The sequence below is a fragment of the Penicillium solitum genome (assembly GCF_028829755.1).
Source record: "Penicillium solitum strain IBT 25940 chromosome Unknown utg000005l_segment0_segment0, whole genome shotgun sequence".
NCBI classification, from domain to species: Eukaryota; Fungi; Ascomycota; class Eurotiomycetes; order Eurotiales; family Aspergillaceae; genus Penicillium; species Penicillium solitum.
In genome coordinates, this window is record NW_027072125.1 from 3,508,916 (window position 1) to 3,529,720 (window position 20,805).

A 20,805-nucleotide genomic window follows, 5' to 3' on the forward strand; every position below is an offset into this window, starting at 1 on the left:
GGGGTTACTTGGAGTGAGAACAAAGTCCTTTGTCTCTGACATGGACAGGTCAAGATAGATCTGCTCGCATAGGTAGATGACGATCAGCATTTCAAGCCTCTTGCATAGTGTGAAAATTGGGCGACTATTCTTTAAGTTACTTCGGGGCTTCACTGAGACATGCAGTACCGGATCTATGATTCAATTTCTTTGTTCTATATAAGGCAACCCGGGTTAATATAGCTTCGGTCTATATAATACACAAACTGTTATATATCTAAGCAAGCTTCTTCCGAACCTCCAGGATTCTCTGGGTCGCAGTGGAAAATGACTTCTGGTCCAACGACCCATCTTCCAACGCAGCAAGCAAAGAATTAAATATATCTTCTCCCTGCGTGACATCCCTCTTAGCCGCAAGCAATATATCAACACCAGCCTGCGCAGCCAACAAACTACGAGCAGCCTGATCGCCAAACGCCTCTAACGCTCCCGCCTCAATAGCATCGGTAATAGTGACACCTTTGAAGCCAAGTCTACCCCGCAACTCATTTTGGATAATAGTCTTGCTCAGTCCAGAGGGATAGGTCGGGTCCAAAGCAGGATAGATAGCCCAGGAAGTCATGACCATGTCCACACCTGCCTCAATGGCCGTAGTATACGGCGCCATATCCACCTTGCGCAGCTCTTCGAGCGTCAAGTCAATGGTGACGGGCTGTAGATCTGTATTCTCGCCTGCGCCTGCTGCACCAAGACCAGGGAAGTGCTTGGCAGATGCGACGATACCGGCTGACTGTTGTGCGCTGATAAACGCAGACCCGCATGTTCCGACGACGCGGGATGAGTTGCTGAAGGAGCGCTGTGAGGCATCGGCGAAGTCTCCGGTCTCGCGATAAACTTCCAATACAGGTGCCAGGTTGACGTTGTTTTTGAATGCCTCTAGGGTGCTCGCGGCATCTTTGCCCATCTGTGTCGCTGCTGCTTTCGGATCGGCGGCTTGGCCGATTTGCTTAGCGCTCTCTACTGGTCCGCCGGCCAATCGACGCACTTTTCCGCCTTCTTGGTCCGTCATGATGAACAGAGGACTGCCTGAATAGTACGGACTCTGCTTATAAGTCTCTTGGAAGTTGTCGATTGTGGTTGTGAGGTTATCACCGACATTTTCGCCGAACAGAATGATACCGCCGACTTTGCCTTCCTTGATCAGGTCGAGGAGATGGACTGGTGGTTCGAGGCCGGGGTAAGAGAAGATGACATGGTGACCAATTTGCGCTTGAAGATCGCTTGGGGAAGCAGCTGAAGCTGAAGGCGCAAGAGCGAGGAAGAAAGGGAGAAGAAGTTGTGTGGAGAATTTCATTTTGATTATAGGCTGGTTAAACTGTCCATCTTGTGGTTATCATTATTGCCTATATAGCACCTCTCGCGGTTTGTGAACACTTTGGGAACTCCCATTTTGACTTGTGATTGCTTTAGATTGTCCAAATTGTTGAGGTTGCGAGGGATGTTACATTGATCGTCACCGAAGATTCCTATAATGGGAACCCCCCGCAATGAGGTTACTATCTGACCTCGGCATTTGTGGCATTTAGATTGATTGTTTCATGTTAACTTCTTCACCAAGGATAGGAATTCGAAAGGGGGCTTGTTGAGGTTCCCTAGTCTGACGTTTTGCTCAGAAAGACGATATATACCGTATGTTGTATGTTGTATAGCGATAGATTGAGTTATGGAAGTCAAGTATATCTCTTTGCCGACATTGAAAAGATAAACAGTGAAAAAAGTCGTAAGCAGCGTGTTGGAAGTGAGTAGTAAGCTCAGTGCTCAACATGTTAAATGCGGTTTCTTTATGTTTTCAATAAGAGTTCACCTGGAACCTTGGAACCTGCAGGTGGGAAATCTTATTGTCATGAGTAATCACTTTATCTCAAGGCCCTGTATGGAGGATAATAGCCGTCGTGCATCTTGCAATTGTATATCTTTTGTATGGCGCACCGATACAAAAAGATTTGACACACACAAAGTGAACTGGTTAACCTTGTGACTACCTTGGGATAAGAGAAGTAGCTATAGACAGAAACAATGTTCGGGGATACTGCGATGGCAAAACGCCTTGAGTATGTAGCCAAAGGTTAGATAACTATTGCATTGTGACTATGAGGGATAAAGCCGCGCTTGAGTCAACCCAATGGGATTCTATTTCCTTTTTTTTTTTTTTTTTTTTTTGGCTATATACTCAAAAAGAAAGGAACAAAACAAAAACAATCAATGACTGTGGTGACCCTCAATCAAGTCCTTTGCAGCAACTTTTCTGCATTCCTCCATCACTCTCAATTGCTCAGCGACCTCGCCTAGTCTGCTTATGACCTCCTGGTTTCCGCGCGTAAAACTAAATATCACGTAAGGAATTCCGACGTCATCGCAGAACTCCTTGACATACTTCTGCGCCCGGCGTAGGTTATGCCTAGGGAGACGAGGGAACAAATGGTGCACGACTTGGTAATTGAGACCGCCATGTATAAAATCCAACCAAGGCGGGCAATCGACGTCCATCGTCGTCCGCACCATTTTCTGAGCAAACGACTCGTGGACACCCCCATCGGCACTCGACATGGCAAAGTGACTGAGTGTGAGTTGGACATGCAACGGAGCGGTGACCATATGCGAAATAAACAGGAATGCGATGCGGGATGACCACGTCGGGATCGAGAGGTATAGCGTTCGGTAGCCGGACCAGTACCAGAAAAACACCTGGCCGGTCATTTCAAGGTAGCGATGCCACCATGCTGAGCCTTTACGAGGCGATTGCTTCGGATCTAGTAGATACGACCATGCTAGGCGGTATAGGTTGAAACGACCCATTAAGAGTATGGGATAGTAGAGGTAATGCTGGTGTTTGATAAACCACCGTGCCGCAGTGTCAAAAGGCATAACGCGGTCGTAGTAGGTCGAGCGCAGGGAACCAAAGAATCGAGGAGAGATGGCAAAGAATGGCATATGTTGGATATCCGGATCGTGCTCGGGCGAGTTGGTTGCTATATGATGCACGTTGTGATTGCGTTTCCACCAACCAACGGAAAGACCACCGATGAAATCTGCAACAAAGATCCCAATGCAGCTGTCCGTGTGGAACCCATGCGTTATACTTAAATGACCGGCGTCATGAACGAGGAATGAAAGCAAGTGCCAGAGTAACCCGAGGAAAAGGCTGGAAAGGACGTAATAGGAATAGTGAAGGCATGTCAAGAAGAGAACAAAAAGAGTCGAGTATCGGATAAATTCCACACCATAAGAGCTATATGGGCATTGGTAGAGTCCCTCGGACCGCAGTTTTTCATCGAGCTGGCGGTACTTTGAAATAACCTCATCTTGTGACATTGGATCAAGACGAGGATATTTTGAAAGGTCTGATGATATCGCGTGAGATGTTGATGCTTCCACAGATTCGAATTGTTCCGATTCCGACTCAGAGGATGAAGACCGAGAAATAGGCGTATCATTGCCTACACGCCTCCGACGCACTTCATCTCCTCTGTGTTCAGTATCGAATATGAGTGATGGTGGTGTCGATTGTCCAGATGAGCTGGCATCTTCAATTTCGTCGTCGTCCTTCGATACCAGTGTTCTGAATATTCCTCCCTGTATCGGAGGCAAGAAATTTTCCCATCTTCCATGTACTCTTCCTATCACATACTTTTGCATATATGCCTGTGCTTCCTCTGAGTGCAATGCTGTGATTTCATCCGTTCCATCCCGACCGACCATGTGCAATATTGATTTATCGCCACCTGGGTGATATGGTATCCATGCGTCGGCCTTGAGTACCTGATCACCAAATATGATTATCTTTCGCCCATCTGCTATCAATCCCTCGATTTCTCTCCGAGACCACACTCGATTTGTGCGTGATATGGCTGGCGCCATATCAACGATGGGTGCAGTAGAGCAGCTGGAGGTTGACTTCAAAATCCGGACTGATAATGACGGACGCTCGACATCAAACGAAATTGAAATGAAGTGATCGCTGGTGTATGCTGATGTTTGTTGATTCCTTGGCATCACGAGGTGTCAACCTTGAAACAGATCAGGCAACCATATAGTAACATATCACGTGCATGATATAGTACCACACTGTAGGTCACCCGGACGACGAGACAAAAAATATTCAGATCGATATATTGACTTACTTGCTCTCTAGAGATTACTTTGCTCATGGAGATGACATCCAAGCTTGTGGCATACGCCCCTTGTTTGTGTTTCTTACTGTAGCTATCCAGCCAAATGTTAAAAGAGTCTCCTTGTGAAACACCCGAGCAATTGGGGCCGGTATATGTATCTGATTTGATTCTACTCTGACTGGAGATATCCGTACGCTACTAAGTACATACCGCACATGATAGGATCCTCGGTGGCATATAATTAAAAATTTACCCAACAATTGAAACAAACCAACGAACAGAGATAAAGGACAATACGAATGAGTATCAAAACCATAGGCTTTTATAGGTATTTATAGGGACCACTTGGCTTGTCCACACTGGTAACTAGCTTTATCAACCCACAAAGCCTGCACCTACCTTTTCCAAAAGTCTCCCCGCCTAGTAGGATTAACACGGTATATTACTGGGCTATCCTTTCTAATATGGAAGCTGCATATTCCGCGCAACAGAGTATAGGTACATGTACCTACATGTACGCTATATCATTTTAGGAACTATAGAGCCCAGAACGAACTCCTCTATGACATGAGACAAACGTGCTATAACTTTGAGAAAGCCAAATGGCAGCTGTCAGGTAAATCTGTCACACCCACTTCATAATTCAGGAACCGGCTCTCCATTTCTCTCTTCGTACTGCGCGCGGAGCCAACCAATTTCTATCTTCACGTTATAGTCCGCCCCCCCGGAGACAGGAATTTTATGAATGAAACATTCACAGGACGGCTGAACGCCCTCGAATTTTAATCGAGACGTAAGTTTGGGAAACATTCCATCTGTCATATGTTCATTGCAGATTACTTGATGAAACCCCGGAACCAAGGATTCGATATATTTTTCGAGTGCGTGTGCATCTGGATGTCGCGTTGCTTCTTGCATCTTCTGTGGATTGAACTTCGGATTCGCGAAGATACCGGAATAAAAATTCAACATTTGCCAGCGCTCCCAGGTATTGACTGAATGGAACCTGTAGTTGACCTCGGATTCCTGGCAAAGCAAAGGCTCATCTTTGGAATGGAATTTGCATCTGGCGTTCTTGCATGGGCAACTTGGACACCCGCTGAGACCGTGAGCGACCTCTGACATGAAGCGGTAGATGCCCATTGTTTCGGGAGAAGGTTGACGGGGGTAGATTCCATCGGAAACGAGAGCTGATATCGAAATACCTTTGGCTACCATGACATCAAGTAATCTATCTGACTCCCATGCTGTTGCTATTTGATTGAGCGACGAATGGGTGGAAAGCTGGATGTAAGCTTTTGCAAGGAGCTCCATCTGTGCTCTGCTTGTGCAATAGCAGAAGCCGAATCTAATCCACTCTGGGTCACCAACATTGGGAATGTTGTTGAAGCCTTGGAGAAGCGTCTTATATAAAAACCAAACAACGTGTTCTGGTCCGGATAGGACAGTGTCATAATCAACAGAAAAAGCCTTCTCCAGTTTTTCTATGGCCCAGAATTGGTAAAGGTACTGTCCATCATGGTTAGGGATATCGAAAGAGTGTGATTGATACAGACTGAGAAACCATGGAAAGCAACTGCAGTCTCGGCTGTTAGTCTGGGCCCTTTGACACCGAATCGAATACTCAATGAATCCACCAAGAGTATTGTGCTCGACAAATTGTTGAAGCCACTTTGATGAAAATCGGCAGGTCAAATTGTTGTATAAGCAGAGAAGATTAACAACGTCCATTTCACGCATACAAATATTGAACCCAAAAGTTTTGTAGAGATCATCGTCCCGAAAGAGAGCCGTTAGGAAATGAGCTCGGGAGACCAAGTCGTTCATTTCGGCTAGCCATTGCTTGATCAAGACTTTTAGATAGTCCACGTCATTGGGTCGATTCTTGACACAGCAGACGAAAACATGTCTAGACCAGTCTTTTGATTGGCATTTCCTTGAGCAATAATTCATCCGACAGGCTGAGCAACGAAGTCCACATGATTGACCACATGCCTTGCATTTGTGTGAGATGGAAACGCCTGTAAGAGACATTCCATGTGGAAATTCAAGCTCGAACATGGAACGAATATCCTGATCTTTAAGCCGTTCGACTTCTGTCAATGTCATCACCATCGATCGACGACAAAAGCGGGCCCCCGAGACCGATGCGTACCCCGGCTTATTATGAATTGGGATAATAAGCAGTGCATTATTGGAGGCCGTGGGCACCATCATCAAATGTCTATAAGAGAATTAGCAAACCATTCTTTATACGTAATTTCCGACCGATTGACATACTGGAAGACTCGATAAGACGCATTGTGGTATTCAGGCTCCCGCTGCCATATAGCACCTGTAGAGGAAAGTGCATGCGAGGACTGTGCTCTTAAATTAGGGTGCTTCCTTCGCGGATTATCCAACAAAGATTTGAGGGAGACCTTTAATTGCATGAGTAAACGGTCCATGGCCAAATTGAGTTGCGTTGATGAGCCGCCTTTCCCTGTCTGAGAGTTCATGGGAACGTCCCATCTATATAATAGTGTCTCATGTGTTCCTCGCACCTCAAAATGCTCGTGAGCATGGACGAGTATATAACATAGCCAACAACAGCGCTTGCTACATCCGATGTATTTGTGTGACTGGTCTTCATCGTCTGTCGACATTGAGTACTCAAAGTGAGCTAGAAGTTGAGTTTCTGCATGGTGAAATTCTTTATCTCCTTTTGATTTGAGCAATTTAGTGAATCGCGCGGCATTCTCTGCCAGATGACCTTTCCAGCTAGGGTGGAAATTGAGACCTAGAGTTTTGATGACGCCTAGGATATTTGCGTATTCATCTCCGGGTTTATGTAGTCGTGTTTTCTCATCCCAACTTTGGACTCTGTGCCGACTTTGATTTCTGCTACGCGGAACAGACAGGATCTCGATAGACTGAAAAGATCGAGAGACCTTCGCGATCTCGATGTAGATATGTGCAGCGTAGCATACTCTAGCCAGAAACAGCAGAGTGTCTCTCTGTTTCTGCCCTGTGAAATGTGCTCTTAGGGATGCCTTCAGTGTGAATCGAGCCCGGGGCTCTCTCCAGAGATCAAACATGTGACTCATGACTCCCTTCAGTATACTTGCCTCGTCCTATGGTGTAGTATCAGCCCGACAGAGCCGGCGAATGTTCTCGAAAAGCTCGGAAACACTGCCTTGGATCTCGTGTACTGTCTGACCAGTGCAAGTAGTGTTTGACTTTACGTCGGTCAACTTATCCGGAGGCGTAGGACGGTTTGCTCGTACGGAATAGTCTAGCGGCATAGTAAACAAAAACCCATTGTCGTCCTCCCACTCCCGAATCTTCAAGGATGGAATGGCCAAAACTCGCTCTGCCAACAGAGAGGGGTTCGGCGTACTCTTGGCTAACCCTGGATCTGTGTTAGGTCGAAAAACCCGCTTAAGCGATTCAAGATAGGTTGTGATCCGTGGCCCTTGATAATCTGCAACGAGGTTGAACATGGCAGACGTATCCTCATCTGAGGAAGACCCTAGCTGGGCTTCAGTAACCAACACAGGCATATGCCGAAAGGCCTAATGGCATCCGGAACGAACCTTTCCTCGCGATACTTTCCATAAGTAACTTCCACCTAGCCAGAAAGTCTTCATCTTCTTTCTCAAGCCCCTCATTCTTAGCGCAAAATATCTTGACGCGCCCTTCGTCTTCATAGCAAGCCATCATAGCCGCGGAGACATGTTTTGCACCATTCGACATCTTGGCCGGGGCATCAGTTTTGAAGCGAGCTAGAGTTTCGGCAAGTCGGTCGAGGAATTGGTTCTTCAGTTCGATGTGGTATTGTTCATGTTCTGGATCGGCACCCAAAACAGTTGGATCTTCTGGGTCGTCGAATTCCTCGTCATTGGGATAGGATTCCAACTCTCTATCGATATCACTAGGTCCCGTCTGTTGTGTTGGTTCTTCGAGGCCCGGTGGACGTTCTGAGATTAATGCCAGAAGACATATTGCATCCTCGAGGTTCTGATGCATGGACATTGGATATATATTATTACAAGGATATCAAGGTGCCAAAGTTAATAATTCAAGCTTTGTACTGGCCGAGTGCCTAAAGAGGTAATATAGTGTTTAACGTTCAGTGTGGAGAACTGATTTTTGTTTGTCGCGTCTAAAAGCGAAGTCAGAAAGATAAGCAAATAGGCAAATAAGCAACCTTGGAAATCTACGATCCATCAAAGCGGGGTCAAATGAACTTGGCTGGGCAGCGAAATATAGAGCCCAAGATCTCCGGAGAATATGCATTGACAACGTGCCATTGCATTGCATTGAATATTTCTATACGAACCCAAATATATCCAATCCGAGAAACCCCTGAATGAGGCCGATGGTCAACGTCGCCTCCGATTTCGTCAGCCCCACTCCTCACAACTTCCTAAAAAGGAAGCTCAGAGTAGAAGTCTTGGCGCGGAGATTTAACCCCCCAGAATCCATTCGAACCCACAAATCATCTTGCTTCCCTCGTGCTAAAAATTATAGTAGTCTTCTAGAAACGGGCAATACTAATCAGACTCGAGTGCAATTTTTCTGGGTCTGTTAGTCTGTAGTTGTTAGGGCGTCATTGCTTAGAAGTGGCCACTCATCATGGTTATAAAACCTTTTCATCACGCATACAATGGTGCACCGCTCACTTGTAATCCAACACTAAGACAAAACGCACACTTCTGAGAAAGGATCATGGGAGCGCCAGAAGCTCCTGACCCGAGCAATGAGGCCATACAACATGACCCGGAACAGGCCAGGATAAATCAAGAGACTGTCGATTTGGAGAGATTGGGAAGAGAGCGTCCAAAGTGCTTCGCTGGCCCTTGGTCAGAAATTTCGTTCTGTCTTTCGATTTTCATGTCCCAAATTCTTGCAGTAAGTCATCGACAATGATGCTACACCACGAGGAAAAATTCTGACATTTTACTAGGAATACTACATCTCAGGCTCAAATGTCCTCCTTCCAACGCTCGTCAAAGAGCTTGACCTTCCCGAAGCCTCGGCCATATGGCCGTCTACCGCATTATCGCTGGTCGTGACCTCGACGCTCCTTATCTTCGGCAGATTAACCGACATGTTTGGCGGATATCTCATTTACAGCAGTGGGGCTATTTGGCTCACGATATCGTCCATTTTATGTGGTGTCTCCCAAACATGGCTGATGTTAATTATTTGTCGAGCGTTGCAGGGCTTTGCTCTGGCCGCCTTTCTTCCATCAGGAATTATGGTTCTTGGCAGCACCTACAGACCGGGACCCAGAAAGAATATCGTCTTCAGTATCTATGGCGCATGCGCCGCGCTAGGCTTTTTCGTGGGAATTTTCTTCTCCGGACTTTCTGGTGAATATCTTACCTGGAGATGGTACTTCTTCTTCGGAGCGATTCTCTCCGCTATCACATCAGTTTTGTCTCTTTTCTCCATCCCACGAGATTATTCCGAGAAGAGAAAACTGGGCATCCAGATGGATTGGCCTGGTGCGTGCCTTTCCGTTCCGGCAGCTGTGCTCATTGTTTTTGCCATTGCGGACAGTTCCTATGCACCGCAAGGATGGAAAACGCCATATATCCCTCTGTTCCTCGTTCTTGGGCTAATTCTCCTCGGAATCATGGTTTATGTGGAAGGATGGGTAGTGAAGAACCCTCTGCTTCCTGGTGACGTTTTCCGAGTGAAGTATATGCTGCCTCTGGCCATCGCTTTGCTATTCCTTTATGGCACATTAGGCATATTTTTACTGTATGCCGTTCTTTAGTGAGTTATATCCTGGCTATCTCGCCCAGACTGGACTTTTCGCTGACAAAATCTATAGCATGTCTGATATAATGGGTGCTTCCCCAATGCAAATAGTGGCATGGGCTGTGCCTATGGCAGTTGGTGGCCTTATTCTCTCTGTCGGAGGAGGAATGATATTCCACAGAGTCCCAGGAACGATATTAATGTTGATATCATGCCTTGGTTACGTGGGTTCTGGATTGTTCTTTGCTGTGATCCCTATTGGCGGAAATTACTGGGCTTTCGTATTCCCGGCGATGATATGTGGCACAGTCGGCATTGACATCAGCTTCAATCTAGCCAATGTCTTCATCACGACAAATCTTCCAAAATCACGGCAAGGCTTAGCTGGTGCATTGATCAACTGCACTCTGCACATGGGAATCGCCGTGATGCTTGGTTTTGCGGATATTGTTCATACCCAGACTTCCGAGTTGGGTACTGTCGACAGCTACAAGGCTGTGTTTTGGTACCAAACCGGACTAGCGATCCTAGGCCTGCTTATTGTTGCTTTTTTCGTGCGAATCCGAGAAGCTAAGAGTGAGTTTACGCTTGATGAAAGAGAAGCAATGGCAGCAGAGGGCAATGAAAGAGCGGTCGATGTCTGACGCGTTTTATACCCTTTGTGTTCGTACTTATTTAAGATAAGACCATCGTCATTTATGAAATTCGCAGAAAGTTCAATAGGTACAGCATGGATTCTATATCGTCGACATCGCCATTCTATTTATAGCGTAATCAACATGGGATCCCCGATTGGTCACCTGGACCCACAGCCACATGCCTGTCCCTGAAGGGTCACGTGTCGTAAGTCGGCCTTGGCATGCATGCCCCCGGCAGCAATCCACAGTGATACTCGATGATGTTTCAGGACTTTGTACTCCGTTCTCTACTCGCCATTCCCAGAGTTTAGAAATAGAGATCACAATGTCCACTTTGGATCCCGGATGACGAGTGAAGTTTATGACAATGTCGGTCACAACAATTCCGCTCGAACCCCTTATATCGACCGCACGTGCGGAGACGAGTCACGCCGGCGCAGCCATCCGAGACGTTCAATATGACCGAATACAACCGGAGAAGAAAGGAAACTTGGGGAAGATGGCCAGCGACACTAAGGCTGCGACGGCCATGGAATTCTCTGGCACATCATCGTTTAGAGAAAAACAACCTTCGTCCGGCCTTCATTTCCTGTCTGCAGAACACCCACTTTTCCCACCGATGCCGTCGTATGGTCCACCATCTGCATTGCGCAGGGTCCAGTACTATGCATTCATTGCTGCCTCGTTCTTTCTGTCGCTATGCTTTTTGACAGCCATATTTGTCGGGGCCTTGGTTCACACAGCCGGAGTCGCAATTTCGGAAGCTCGTCTGCGATGCAGCGGTCACAACCCAGACACGAGGAGGTCGTTCTATACAGAGGAACAGGCGCGCAGGAAGGCGCGGGCTAACGCCGACCGGCGATGGGCTCTGCGCCAGCAGAAAAGGGACGTGGACGAGGAACAGGGCGAAGAATGCCAAGAATGCCCGTCGTTGGAAGGAGGCAAGGATCCTGTGGTTGGAGACGTCGCATACTATGCCCGCCGAGTTGGTCTCGACGTGGAAACGTTTCGTGTCCAGACCGAGGACGGTTTCATTATCACCCTGTGGCATGTGTACAATCCCCGGGAGTATGAGGCACTATCACCAGAAGAGCGGCGTGAGCGTGGACCAGATGTTTTCACTAAGCCAAGAATGCCGAATACATCTCGCCAACAATCTAATTGTCGGTATCCTGTTCTCTTGGTTCATGGATTGCTGCAAAGCGCTGGTGCATTCTGTACCAACGACGAGGACAGTCTGGCATTTTACCTCTGCAAGTCAGGGTATGACGTTTGGCTAGGGAATAATCGCTGTGGATCACACCCAGAGCACACTACTTTGTCGACCGACGACCCGCGTATGTGGTCTTGGGATATTCGGCACCTCGGCACTCTGGACCTTGCAGCACTCACATCACGTGTTCTCTACGAGACTGGCTTCGAAAAGCTAGGTCTCGTGTGTCACTCCCAAGGAACCACGCAGACATTCGTTGCTCTAGCCAAGGAACATCGTCCTGAGCTGGGTGAATACATCTCGGTATTCTGTGCGCTTGCACCCGCTGCGTATGCCGGCCCCCTTGTGAGCAGACCGTATTTCCGGTTCATGAGCCTTCTCTCTCCAGCGATGTTCCGAGTGATCTTTGGAATCCATTCTTTCATTCCCTCCATGATGACTGCTCGGCGTCTACTCCCGCCCAGGATATATGGAACTTTAGCATATTGGGTGTTCTCCTTTTTGTTCGACTGGTCAGACACGCGCTGGGAGCGTGATCTTCGCCATCGAATGTTTCAATTCGCTCCTGTATATGTCAGCGCTGAGTCGATGCGCTGGTGGCTGGGAAGCGACAGCTTTGCGAAACATAAATGTATTTTGTCCACCGACGACGAGCTCCTCCAGGAGACAAGCGCGAACCCGCACATGCGAGACCCCGTTTCTGATCACGGTGACGATCCTGGAGACGCATGTTTAGGAACTCCGGCCCCGAGCCCATGGTATGGCCCGAGAACACCACCGTTTGCATTCTGGATCGGAGGCTCCGATGCTCTTGTTGATGGTCGCCGGCTTCTGAATCGCTTCCAAAGCGGTCGTGAGCCTCATGTGAGTCTCGTTCATTCGAAAATCATTGAAGAATATGAACATCTTGATGTACTTTGGGCGATGGATGCGATCGACCAGGTTGGTAGGGAGGTCAGTCAGGTCATTTGGACAACTGTGCCTGATGATGCACGTCAGATATGTCGCACCCCGCGCGGTTTGAATATAGACAGGGTAGACAGGGGTTAGCTTATATTTGGTTAGATATTCTTGTATATTCTATCCATAGAGAACATTTTCAGCACAACAACACTTTTCATTCCTATATGGATACTGGCGATAAGACCACCACTAAGCCGCTTAACATATCTTACGAACATATAATAGCTATCTTTACTTGCATCTTTATCTTTGGATGCGTCTGAGTGGCTCCTACGGAATTTTTCCTTGGCTGTCTTCTATAAACGGGGTTCAGGTGACTGCCCGAAACCTGGGAACATTCATCATATTCTGTCTACACAATTCTGCTACATTCCGGTAGTCTGAGACACCTTACCGCTCTGATTTAATTTCCCCCAGTCTCAAATGAGACATCACAGACAAATATAAATATGTCGATGGGTATAAATACCACCCGGGAGTCAATCATCAAAATTGAATATCACTCTGGCCCAGATGCCCCCAGTATTACCTTCCTAAATTCCCACTTGCTCCATTCTCGGTCATAGAAACCATCTCATGTTGGTTCCTTACCGCGGGGCTGAGTGAATCCTCTCAGGTTTCGAAGAATATGGATACACACTGCCGTGGCTAGGAACCAAGACTCTCGATGTTACGTCATATTAACGCATGCAACAAATATCATGGCTGACGAGATCGAGTAGACTAACGACGACGAATCATGATGTCGAAACCTGACTATGTTCCGGTACACCTTGCTCTGGCACGACTTGCAATGCCATCAACATCTATCCAAAGATGTTCGAAAGTGGTGAGATTAAAACTCTCTTTTTCCGACGGATTATGGGTGAGACTGCGAGAACCACGCAAACTGCACACATGAAAGGACATACGGACCTCACAAGGATACCAGCATGGCCGAAATATCCTTGATTTTCTCTGTGTCTTACCCGCAGGGTCCCAAAAGATGGCCTAGGCCCCAGTCACAGAACACATGGATTATTATTCAGGTTGTCAATTTATGGTGGACTGTATGCCCTTTGATGTCTGTAGCTTGCAAGGTTCTCCCAGTCTCACCTTAATTCGTCGGTATAGGACAGACAGGTTTTGTATCGCCCCCGTTTTAAGATCCTGCGTCTTATCTTACAGTTTGAGTTGTGAATGGTAGTTGTCTGGCAATAATTGACACTCTGCCGCAGATACACATGAATAGAATGATTTTGGTACCAGGCTTCATTTTTTATGGCTTTTTATACTTCCAATGGAGTTGGATCTGTCTAGTTTGTCTCTGAGATAGATGTATCCTTTTTACAAATTCATCGCTTTGTATGAACGTGAGCCGGTTCTGGGCTTGCCCTTGCCCTAATACTCCTTTCGGTCAGGTACTACAGGTACCTGTCAGGTGACAATGTCCGTTTGCCTGAGGCCTTCCTGTCATCAAGAATTGAGTGATGAAGTATTCCCCTTTCAATTGCTATCCTCAAAAACAACTAAATAGTATACTTAACTTTTTTTTTCATGTTACTAACCCTAAGAATCATGTACCCAGGTCAGAGCAACTGTCAAGTCCAGCTTTGAGCTTCAGACCAAGTCAATCTAAGCTCAACCAGGCCCACTCAACCCCGCAATGCCCCGGATTTGGGTGGGACCGGGCCAAAACCTCCGGACTCCACCATATCATTCCCACTTTTATCGGATTATCATAACATATAAGGATATAGCAATCATGGAAGCAAATATAAAGTCGCAAGTATTCTCTTCCCATTTATGTTTGTCCTTCCGTCACATTCCAGGGGAGCCCACCTACAGCAGGGTGATCATCTCACCCAGACAGCCCCTTATTTGTTTGTGTGTCACAATGTACACGGTTGCGAGTAATTGAGGGTACACGGGTACTTACACTGTCCTAATATACATGTATTTGTGTACTTTTGGTCTACCTGTGACGACAAACCTGGCCAATCGCATACAGTCAAGGCCAATCAAGACCACTTCGACACGACCCAAGACAATATGGGGGAGAGGGCTAATGCCGCCCGATTATGATCGACTGGCACTTCCCGCTATCAATTGGAAGGGCGGATATAATTGCTTTTAGTAGCCCTACCATCGAGTCTCTTCGATGTTTACAGTTCTGTAAACAGAGTAGTCTGTACTTCGAAGTAGGTATTACAACCCATGGAACACAATTGACTTGGATCATAACCACGCCATCAATTCGAGACCACCTAGGCCATCAGGGGACACATGGATCCTGAAACTCAGTTGACAACACTGAGGTTATGTGACGCATCGCGACCATTGGCTTGCCACCGTACAGGGGGCGCCCTGGATCCATGGATGTCACCTTTCACTCAGTCCCAAGTCCTGACTGACTCCCAACCCCGCATTCTGTCAGATGATGCCAGTGTATATAAGCCCTTCTTTCATGTCCCCCAGCTTGTGTACCTTTTTGCTTTCCAAGAACCTCTTCCCTCCATCAACTTCCATCAGCTTTGCAGCATCAACTTGACTTTTCCATCAACACACTATCCAACACACTCCATCCAAGATGTCGGCAGCCATGGGTCCTCTCATGCAGCAACTGCAGGCCCTCCCTGCCCGCTCAAGACAGGGTCTGAATAACCTGCGCCAGCGTATATTCCAGCAGGGTATGTTCTTCCCTCTTGGCTTCCGACCGTCTCATCTACCTTGGTCCTGATATATAGATATACTAACACTACTCAAAGGAGAGAGACAACCCAAGGAGGCCAACCTCCTACGCACTTCCCTCAGAGCCCACCGTCCTGTCTGGATCACCGCTGCTGGTGGTATGTACACCAGCATGGCGGCTGTGTACCTCACAATGCGATATCTGAAACATGTAGCTCGGTAGAGGTGCCAGTCTAGTCAGTCACTGCCACCTGTCTGACTCGCCTATCCTCGAATACATGACTCTACAACCGTTCCGTATATCTTCCACTACTCTTCACACATATACCCCTTTTATCCCTCGTCGCCATGTATCTATCGACAACACCTGTGTCTGATCGGTAGTTATGTGCGACTGGGGGAATACTTCAGGTCCCAGGCTGGGTCTTTCTTTCTTTTGGTCGGTCGGTCGTTGAAATCTTCGCTATAGTGTGGCAAGGTAGACCTGGTGTTTTTATTTCAAGGGCTACTTTACCCTAAATCGATATTATCACAGTGAATACTTTACAAATACAGCTGAATATGTATTATATTGTACGTTTCTGGCTTGATGTCTCAACTTCTCACATTACTGTCACTCGTGTAGAGTTGTCGCATGTCATGGTAAGTATGACACCGCTCAGCCGAAGGTGCTGGCACCAAGAAAGTTTGAAGAGTGCGTGGTAATAATGACTGAATAGCACACTGCCCAAATAAGCACAATCCAGAGGGTCATGCTAGACATAACCCTAGCGATAGAGCGGCCTAAAAATAAGGGGCGTGTAAATATTTCCAACCTGGTACACCACATCAAAAAGTCAACTGTATAAATACCCAACGTAATATCCCTCCTAAAATTTGAGATTATGTACCATTACAAGTAAACAAGTCACCCGAAGTATAAAATGAGAAGTGACAGATCCACTCGGCTGAAGAATCCACCCCCAGAATTTGAGATGCTCCACTTCGCCATCGCCAAAAGGAATCAGGAGTGCGCTCGGCCCCTCACTTCCACCGTATCCGATACATGATACCTCAGGCAGACACTTTGCAAATAGCCCTGCTGGCCTATCATATCTCTTCTCTTACTCAGGGCGTCGTCACTGCGATGGGGTTAGCCCGCAGGATGATCTCATTGCTGATGGTCTGTCTGAGTGGCGCTTGGCAACCCCGTGTTTGTGTTTCGTGCGGAATTTCCTGATTGGGTGGTTGACGGGCGCGATGTAAATGAGTGTTTGCTCATACTTGCAGGCCGAGCAAGTGATTATTCGCAAGGATAAACCAATCTTTGGGAAGGTTGTGTGATCAAAGCCTTGAAAACACATTGTCTAGGGCGTTGTGACTTGTGTCCTTCAGCTGGGTGATGGGTCCGTTTCATTGGTGAGAGAGCGAGACATGATAGGATTAGTTATCATCTCCGTAAGGCTTTGGAATTGTATACCAAGTAGGAGTACCTGGTCTCATCAAAGGGGCCCCCGAATTGTACATAGTCCACACAGATTTAGAACAGGTCATTCCATCTCTTTAAGATCTCTCGAATGAGAATAAACAGTTACTTCACTGGAACTATGTTTCTTTTTTTCTTTTGATCCTCACTTGTAGCTCACAAATCAAATAACTACATTGTAATATAGCATATGGGAAATGGTTGGGCCCCGCCGGAGCCACGCTCTGAATTGCCAAGCTTTGCTTTAAATTCCGGTGGGACCAACCTTAACAGTCGTACTAATGTACCTAGGTATAAGTTAGTGGACCGTTTCCCTGCTTAAACTGTCCGAAGTCGGTGGGCTTACTAGCTAAGCCGAAGTCAGCGATTCTCCTGATAGAAATTCGACTGTGAGACAGGAGCTGGTGAAAAGCAACTCTGCTTTTGAGCTTTCAGAATACGTTCTCATTCACAGTTATTATCATGGAGGCGTATGGTATTTTCATTTGTTTTTATCTCTCATCTAACTACTACCCTGATCGATGGTACAGTGCCCGTTCTTGAAGGGCTTCGCCCGTTTATTTGGCTTTGTATTCCTGTCCGCCTCTTTGGCTAAGACCTCTCAGACTGAGCTTTTTGTATCGAACTGGTCACTCGGAGATGAGGATCTTCTCTTGTGACTTGTGTCTTCGACGGGGAGGAGGGAGGCTCGCCGAACTCCTCTTGTACTATCTGTATGTCAGCTATAGTCCTCACCTGGGCACATGCTACTACTCCGCTAGAGAGATAGAAGTAACAACACGACCAAGGTATAGTGGGGGATAGTATCTTAAGACCATTCCTGCATCCTCCTGTGTATTTGATAGCTGCATATACCGGCTTCCACCCGCCGCCCACGGGCTTCCGTGACAGCCTTTTTGGGGTTTATTGGTATCATGTTCCATCTCAGTGGATGACGAAGCTCGTGTTATCTTTCCCCGGCTCGGGTCCGCTCGGCGTTTGCACTGGATGCCCCAGTTGCGCGCATTGTTAGGGCCAATGTGTCTAGACCGCAATCAGGGACAGACAACATAACGAAGAATCGCTCAAAGTCCACACAGATAGCAGACAAATCTTTCATGATGCCGTCTATGTCGGGGGCAGTGTTTGGCAGGGTGGAAGGCTTAACAACATCCTTGATAATATTGGCGAGTAGCACTCCTAGGAGTGGGATTTTCGTTTTCTCGGACGCAAGTTTGACAGAAATGTCGAAAACGCCAAACATCAGTCGTGTGACTTGCGCACGATATTCAGTGTGGCTATCGTCATCGTCTCATTAGGTAGCAAATGCCGTGATGTGGGTATAGTGATTTCTCCTCGCTCAAAATGTCATTTAAAGAGGCCATCGAAGGATGTACGGCCACTTTCTTCAACTCTACCCTAGACTTCGAGTTGTCGAGTTGCGAGGGTACGTGGGACAATGTCAAGGTTCGCAATGTTGGTAAGGTCGGCGAGGTCGACAAGGCGGTCGAGGCCGGACTTCTAGATGTAGTAGATGCGATGATAAACTCGAATAATTTCCATAGACGCGATTAATTGAAGAAATATGAAATGACGCGAAGGAAAAACGGAAAGAACTTTGTCGAAAGTTGGTGGTTGGGAAGGAGGAAAGGGACAAGAGGCAAGTGGGAGACGAGGAAAGTGAAAAATGATTCTGGTTGGAAAGGAGATAAACAGAAGGAAGGTAAAACCTACTTATCCCCATTTCGATCAACTACGTAACATTTGATATCCATTCCACTAGTGATATTACTACTAACTGTGGTTGTACCCTCGTTTATTCGCAATCAGCTCTGGGAAGTTTCTAGAGTTCGTATGCTGAGAACATATATTCCATTTCAGCATAAGGGATACCTTTTGGACTTCATAGCTCTGTCTCCAGTTCATATTCTGAAGCTAACTAACGAGGTAAGAATAACTCAAAAACACCTTGATGATCCCAGACCTGCCCTGAAATCTCTCTCAATTGATCAGGTGAGAGGTCAATATTGTGTTCCGGGGGGACAGGTTGCCGAAAAAAACAATTTCCTCGAACTGAATAGTCAATGGTACTGGTGGACTGACGGTAATCGTTGCGTCGGGTCGTTTTGGATCCCGGGATGTAGTGATAGACTGTCGGATGGTTGGAACGTTGCAGGGTCGCTGGAGTAGTAAGTTGGCCGGGTTCAAAGTAGCAGTCCCAAACTTGATCTTGGGGGTCTTTCGATCGACAGATACGATGATTACAAGCTTCACATCGCCCCTCGAGTTCGTGAGCCACCATTCTGCATCTGCCTTCAACTTTGGATATGATTCTGAGCACGCCCACTTCGACCGTAACGGTCGGCCAATTTGTACTACCACCTAGAATAGGTTGTCTAGGGAGCCATGACTCGTCGGCCTGCTTTTCACAATACCGACCTCGGACGTTATGAGTCCCTGCCTACGGGCGACTAAGTATGCCACTGGTTCATAACTCTCTCATTGGTTCATATTGCCAGGCATTATAGATCCACTCTTACTTTACAAGTATGCGAAGGTATATCCCAGCCAGGGATCGGAGACTAATTATATAGTCAAAGGTTATATGTAGAAAAGTCTCTTATATAGAATATGCCTTTTTTTACCGTCCTCATGTACATCTAAAAAGATAGCCCAAAAGACATCTAAAAGGTATATCAACAGCCATTTCAAAAAATAGCTAAAAGGATAGCTGAAAGGATAGCTCAAAAGACAGCTCAAAAGACATCTAAAAAGAACCTAACAATTCTTGTTGTATATGTCTCCGGCGATGAAAGACGCGGTGAGGTAATTATCTAATGAGAGAGCAGGGTATTTATACCCTGAATCTAATAAACATGCGCTCAGTTGGCAAGCAAAAAACGGGAGATGGGGTCATCTCAACAGTGACTAATTAGCTAGTCGAAGAAGATAAAAAGAACAACTAAAGGAATACCACAACGGGGAAGTCGTTTACCTGTAGTTCAGGATGAGGGGTTTCCGCTGGCATTCGGGGCCATGATGGACGAAAGCTAACAGGATATAACCCCGACTCGGACATATTGATATATTGTAATATTCAATTGGATCTGGTTGATCGCACAAATACCCTTGCTAATCCAGTGGGTCGCTATCCATGCCCGGATCCACTGTGTCTAGTTATCGAATAGAGGATCAAGTACTAAATTGGACTAGCTAATAGAGCGTCGCTCGCCAATTTGACATCGATGTTCAGACCCCTTTTTGAGGATTTGTGGAATCCGATTGGACTAGATAGACTATTCTATGTACACTAATTTTGTATGGCTGGTAATGGATATATTTAACTCATGCCTTCTATACTAAAGCATCTTGTTTTTCGGCTTCTACATGATAGCGGCTTAAGGACCACCCGGCACGCCGATCACCCCTCATATGTAGGAACCAAGTATATCGCGCTTCCGCCACTCCACCCGTTCTATTTATACTTGGTCTATGTATAGTTCCACTATCTAACTCGGGCGCTAAATCGGATAAGGAACCCGGCCTTTGAGTTATTCGACTTTTGTTCTCTATTGTGATTCACTTCTTGAGATATGCCTACCACCAAGTGCAAAACCAAAGAAAGTGAAGTGACAACCAAGTCTTTCATTAACAAATGCAGCCGAGTAAGTAATGTGATTTATCAACTCGGAGGATAGTCTAGGGTCCGTTGCGGGGAACCTGTGTTGTATCCACTTCGCGCGTCCCCGACGCAACCCCTACGGACATAACGGGGATTTTTCGCCCTTTGGCGTTGCTCTGCATCCTTGGCTAAGAAGCTTAGCACATTTCCAATATATCGTTCACTAGTCTAATTTGTCTACTCATGAAAGCTATCATTCGATATTCCTTCTCGCTTGTGCAACATATTTAAATTTCGTGACGTGTTCGCACACCTTGTTGGTAAATCGATGCAGCCTAGATCCTACATGCGTC

General features: G+C 46.7%; 8 protein-coding genes across 8 annotated transcripts; 4 read left to right on the forward strand and 4 right to left on the reverse strand.

The window, feature by feature from the left end:
• Window positions 1-256: 256 nt before the first annotated feature.
• On the reverse strand, window positions 257-1,333 carry N7455_008934 (putative glycosyl hydrolase; the record flags this gene model as incomplete). The annotated part of the gene is made up of 1 exon (XM_040960547.2): window positions 257-1,333. The coding sequence occupies one exon, from the start codon at window positions 1,331-1,333 to the stop codon at window positions 257-259; it is 1,077 nt and encodes a 358-aa protein (XP_040809015.2).
• Window positions 1,334-2,238: 905 nt separating this feature from the next.
• Window positions 2,239-4,032, reverse strand: N7455_008935 (fatty acid desaturase; the record flags this gene model as incomplete). The annotated part of the gene is made up of 1 exon (XM_040960496.2): window positions 2,239-4,032. One exon carries the CDS (start codon window positions 4,030-4,032, stop codon window positions 2,239-2,241), a length of 1,794 nt encoding a protein of 597 aa, XP_040809063.2.
• Window positions 4,033-7,264: 3,232 nt separating this feature from the next.
• N7455_008936 (uncharacterized protein) lies at window positions 7,265-8,165 on the reverse strand (the record flags this gene model as incomplete). Its single annotated transcript, XM_040960501.2, has 2 exons — window positions 7,265-7,662; window positions 7,727-8,165. 2 exons carry the CDS (start codon window positions 8,163-8,165, stop codon window positions 7,265-7,267), a joined length of 837 nt encoding a protein of 278 aa, XP_040809054.2.
• Window positions 8,166-8,861: 696 nt separating this feature from the next.
• Window positions 8,862-10,546, forward strand: N7455_008937 (putative MFS multidrug transporter; the record flags this gene model as incomplete). Its single annotated transcript, XM_040960498.2, has 3 exons — window positions 8,862-9,044; window positions 9,100-9,917; window positions 9,976-10,546. 3 exons carry the CDS (start codon window positions 8,862-8,864, stop codon window positions 10,544-10,546), a joined length of 1,572 nt encoding a protein of 523 aa, XP_040809024.2.
• A 361-nt stretch (window positions 10,547-10,907) lies between these two features.
• N7455_008938 (putative ab-hydrolase associated lipase) lies at window positions 10,908-12,803 on the forward strand (the record flags this gene model as incomplete). The annotated part of the gene is made up of 1 exon (XM_040960561.2): window positions 10,908-12,803. The coding sequence occupies one exon, from the start codon at window positions 10,908-10,910 to the stop codon at window positions 12,801-12,803; it is 1,896 nt and encodes a 631-aa protein (XP_040808996.2).
• A 2,392-nt stretch (window positions 12,804-15,195) lies between these two features.
• Window positions 15,196-15,636, forward strand: N7455_008939 (uncharacterized protein). Its single transcript, XM_065606026.1, has 2 exons — window positions 15,196-15,385; window positions 15,464-15,636. Exons 1-2 carry the CDS (start codon window positions 15,286-15,288, stop codon window positions 15,607-15,609), a joined length of 246 nt encoding a protein of 81 aa, XP_065460975.1. The 5' UTR covers window positions 15,196-15,285; the 3' UTR covers window positions 15,610-15,636.
• A 2,161-nt stretch (window positions 15,637-17,797) lies between these two features.
• N7455_008940 (uncharacterized protein) lies at window positions 17,798-18,094 on the reverse strand (the record flags this gene model as incomplete). Its single annotated transcript, XM_065606027.1, has 1 exon — window positions 17,798-18,094. One exon carries the CDS (start codon window positions 18,092-18,094, stop codon window positions 17,798-17,800), a length of 297 nt encoding a protein of 98 aa, XP_065460976.1.
• Window positions 18,095-18,195: 101 nt separating this feature from the next.
• Window positions 18,196-18,405, forward strand: N7455_008941 (uncharacterized protein; the record flags this gene model as incomplete). The annotated part of the gene is made up of 1 exon (XM_065606028.1): window positions 18,196-18,405. One exon carries the CDS (start codon window positions 18,196-18,198, stop codon window positions 18,403-18,405), a length of 210 nt encoding a protein of 69 aa, XP_065460977.1.
• Between the last annotated feature and the right edge of the window lie 2,400 nt (window positions 18,406-20,805).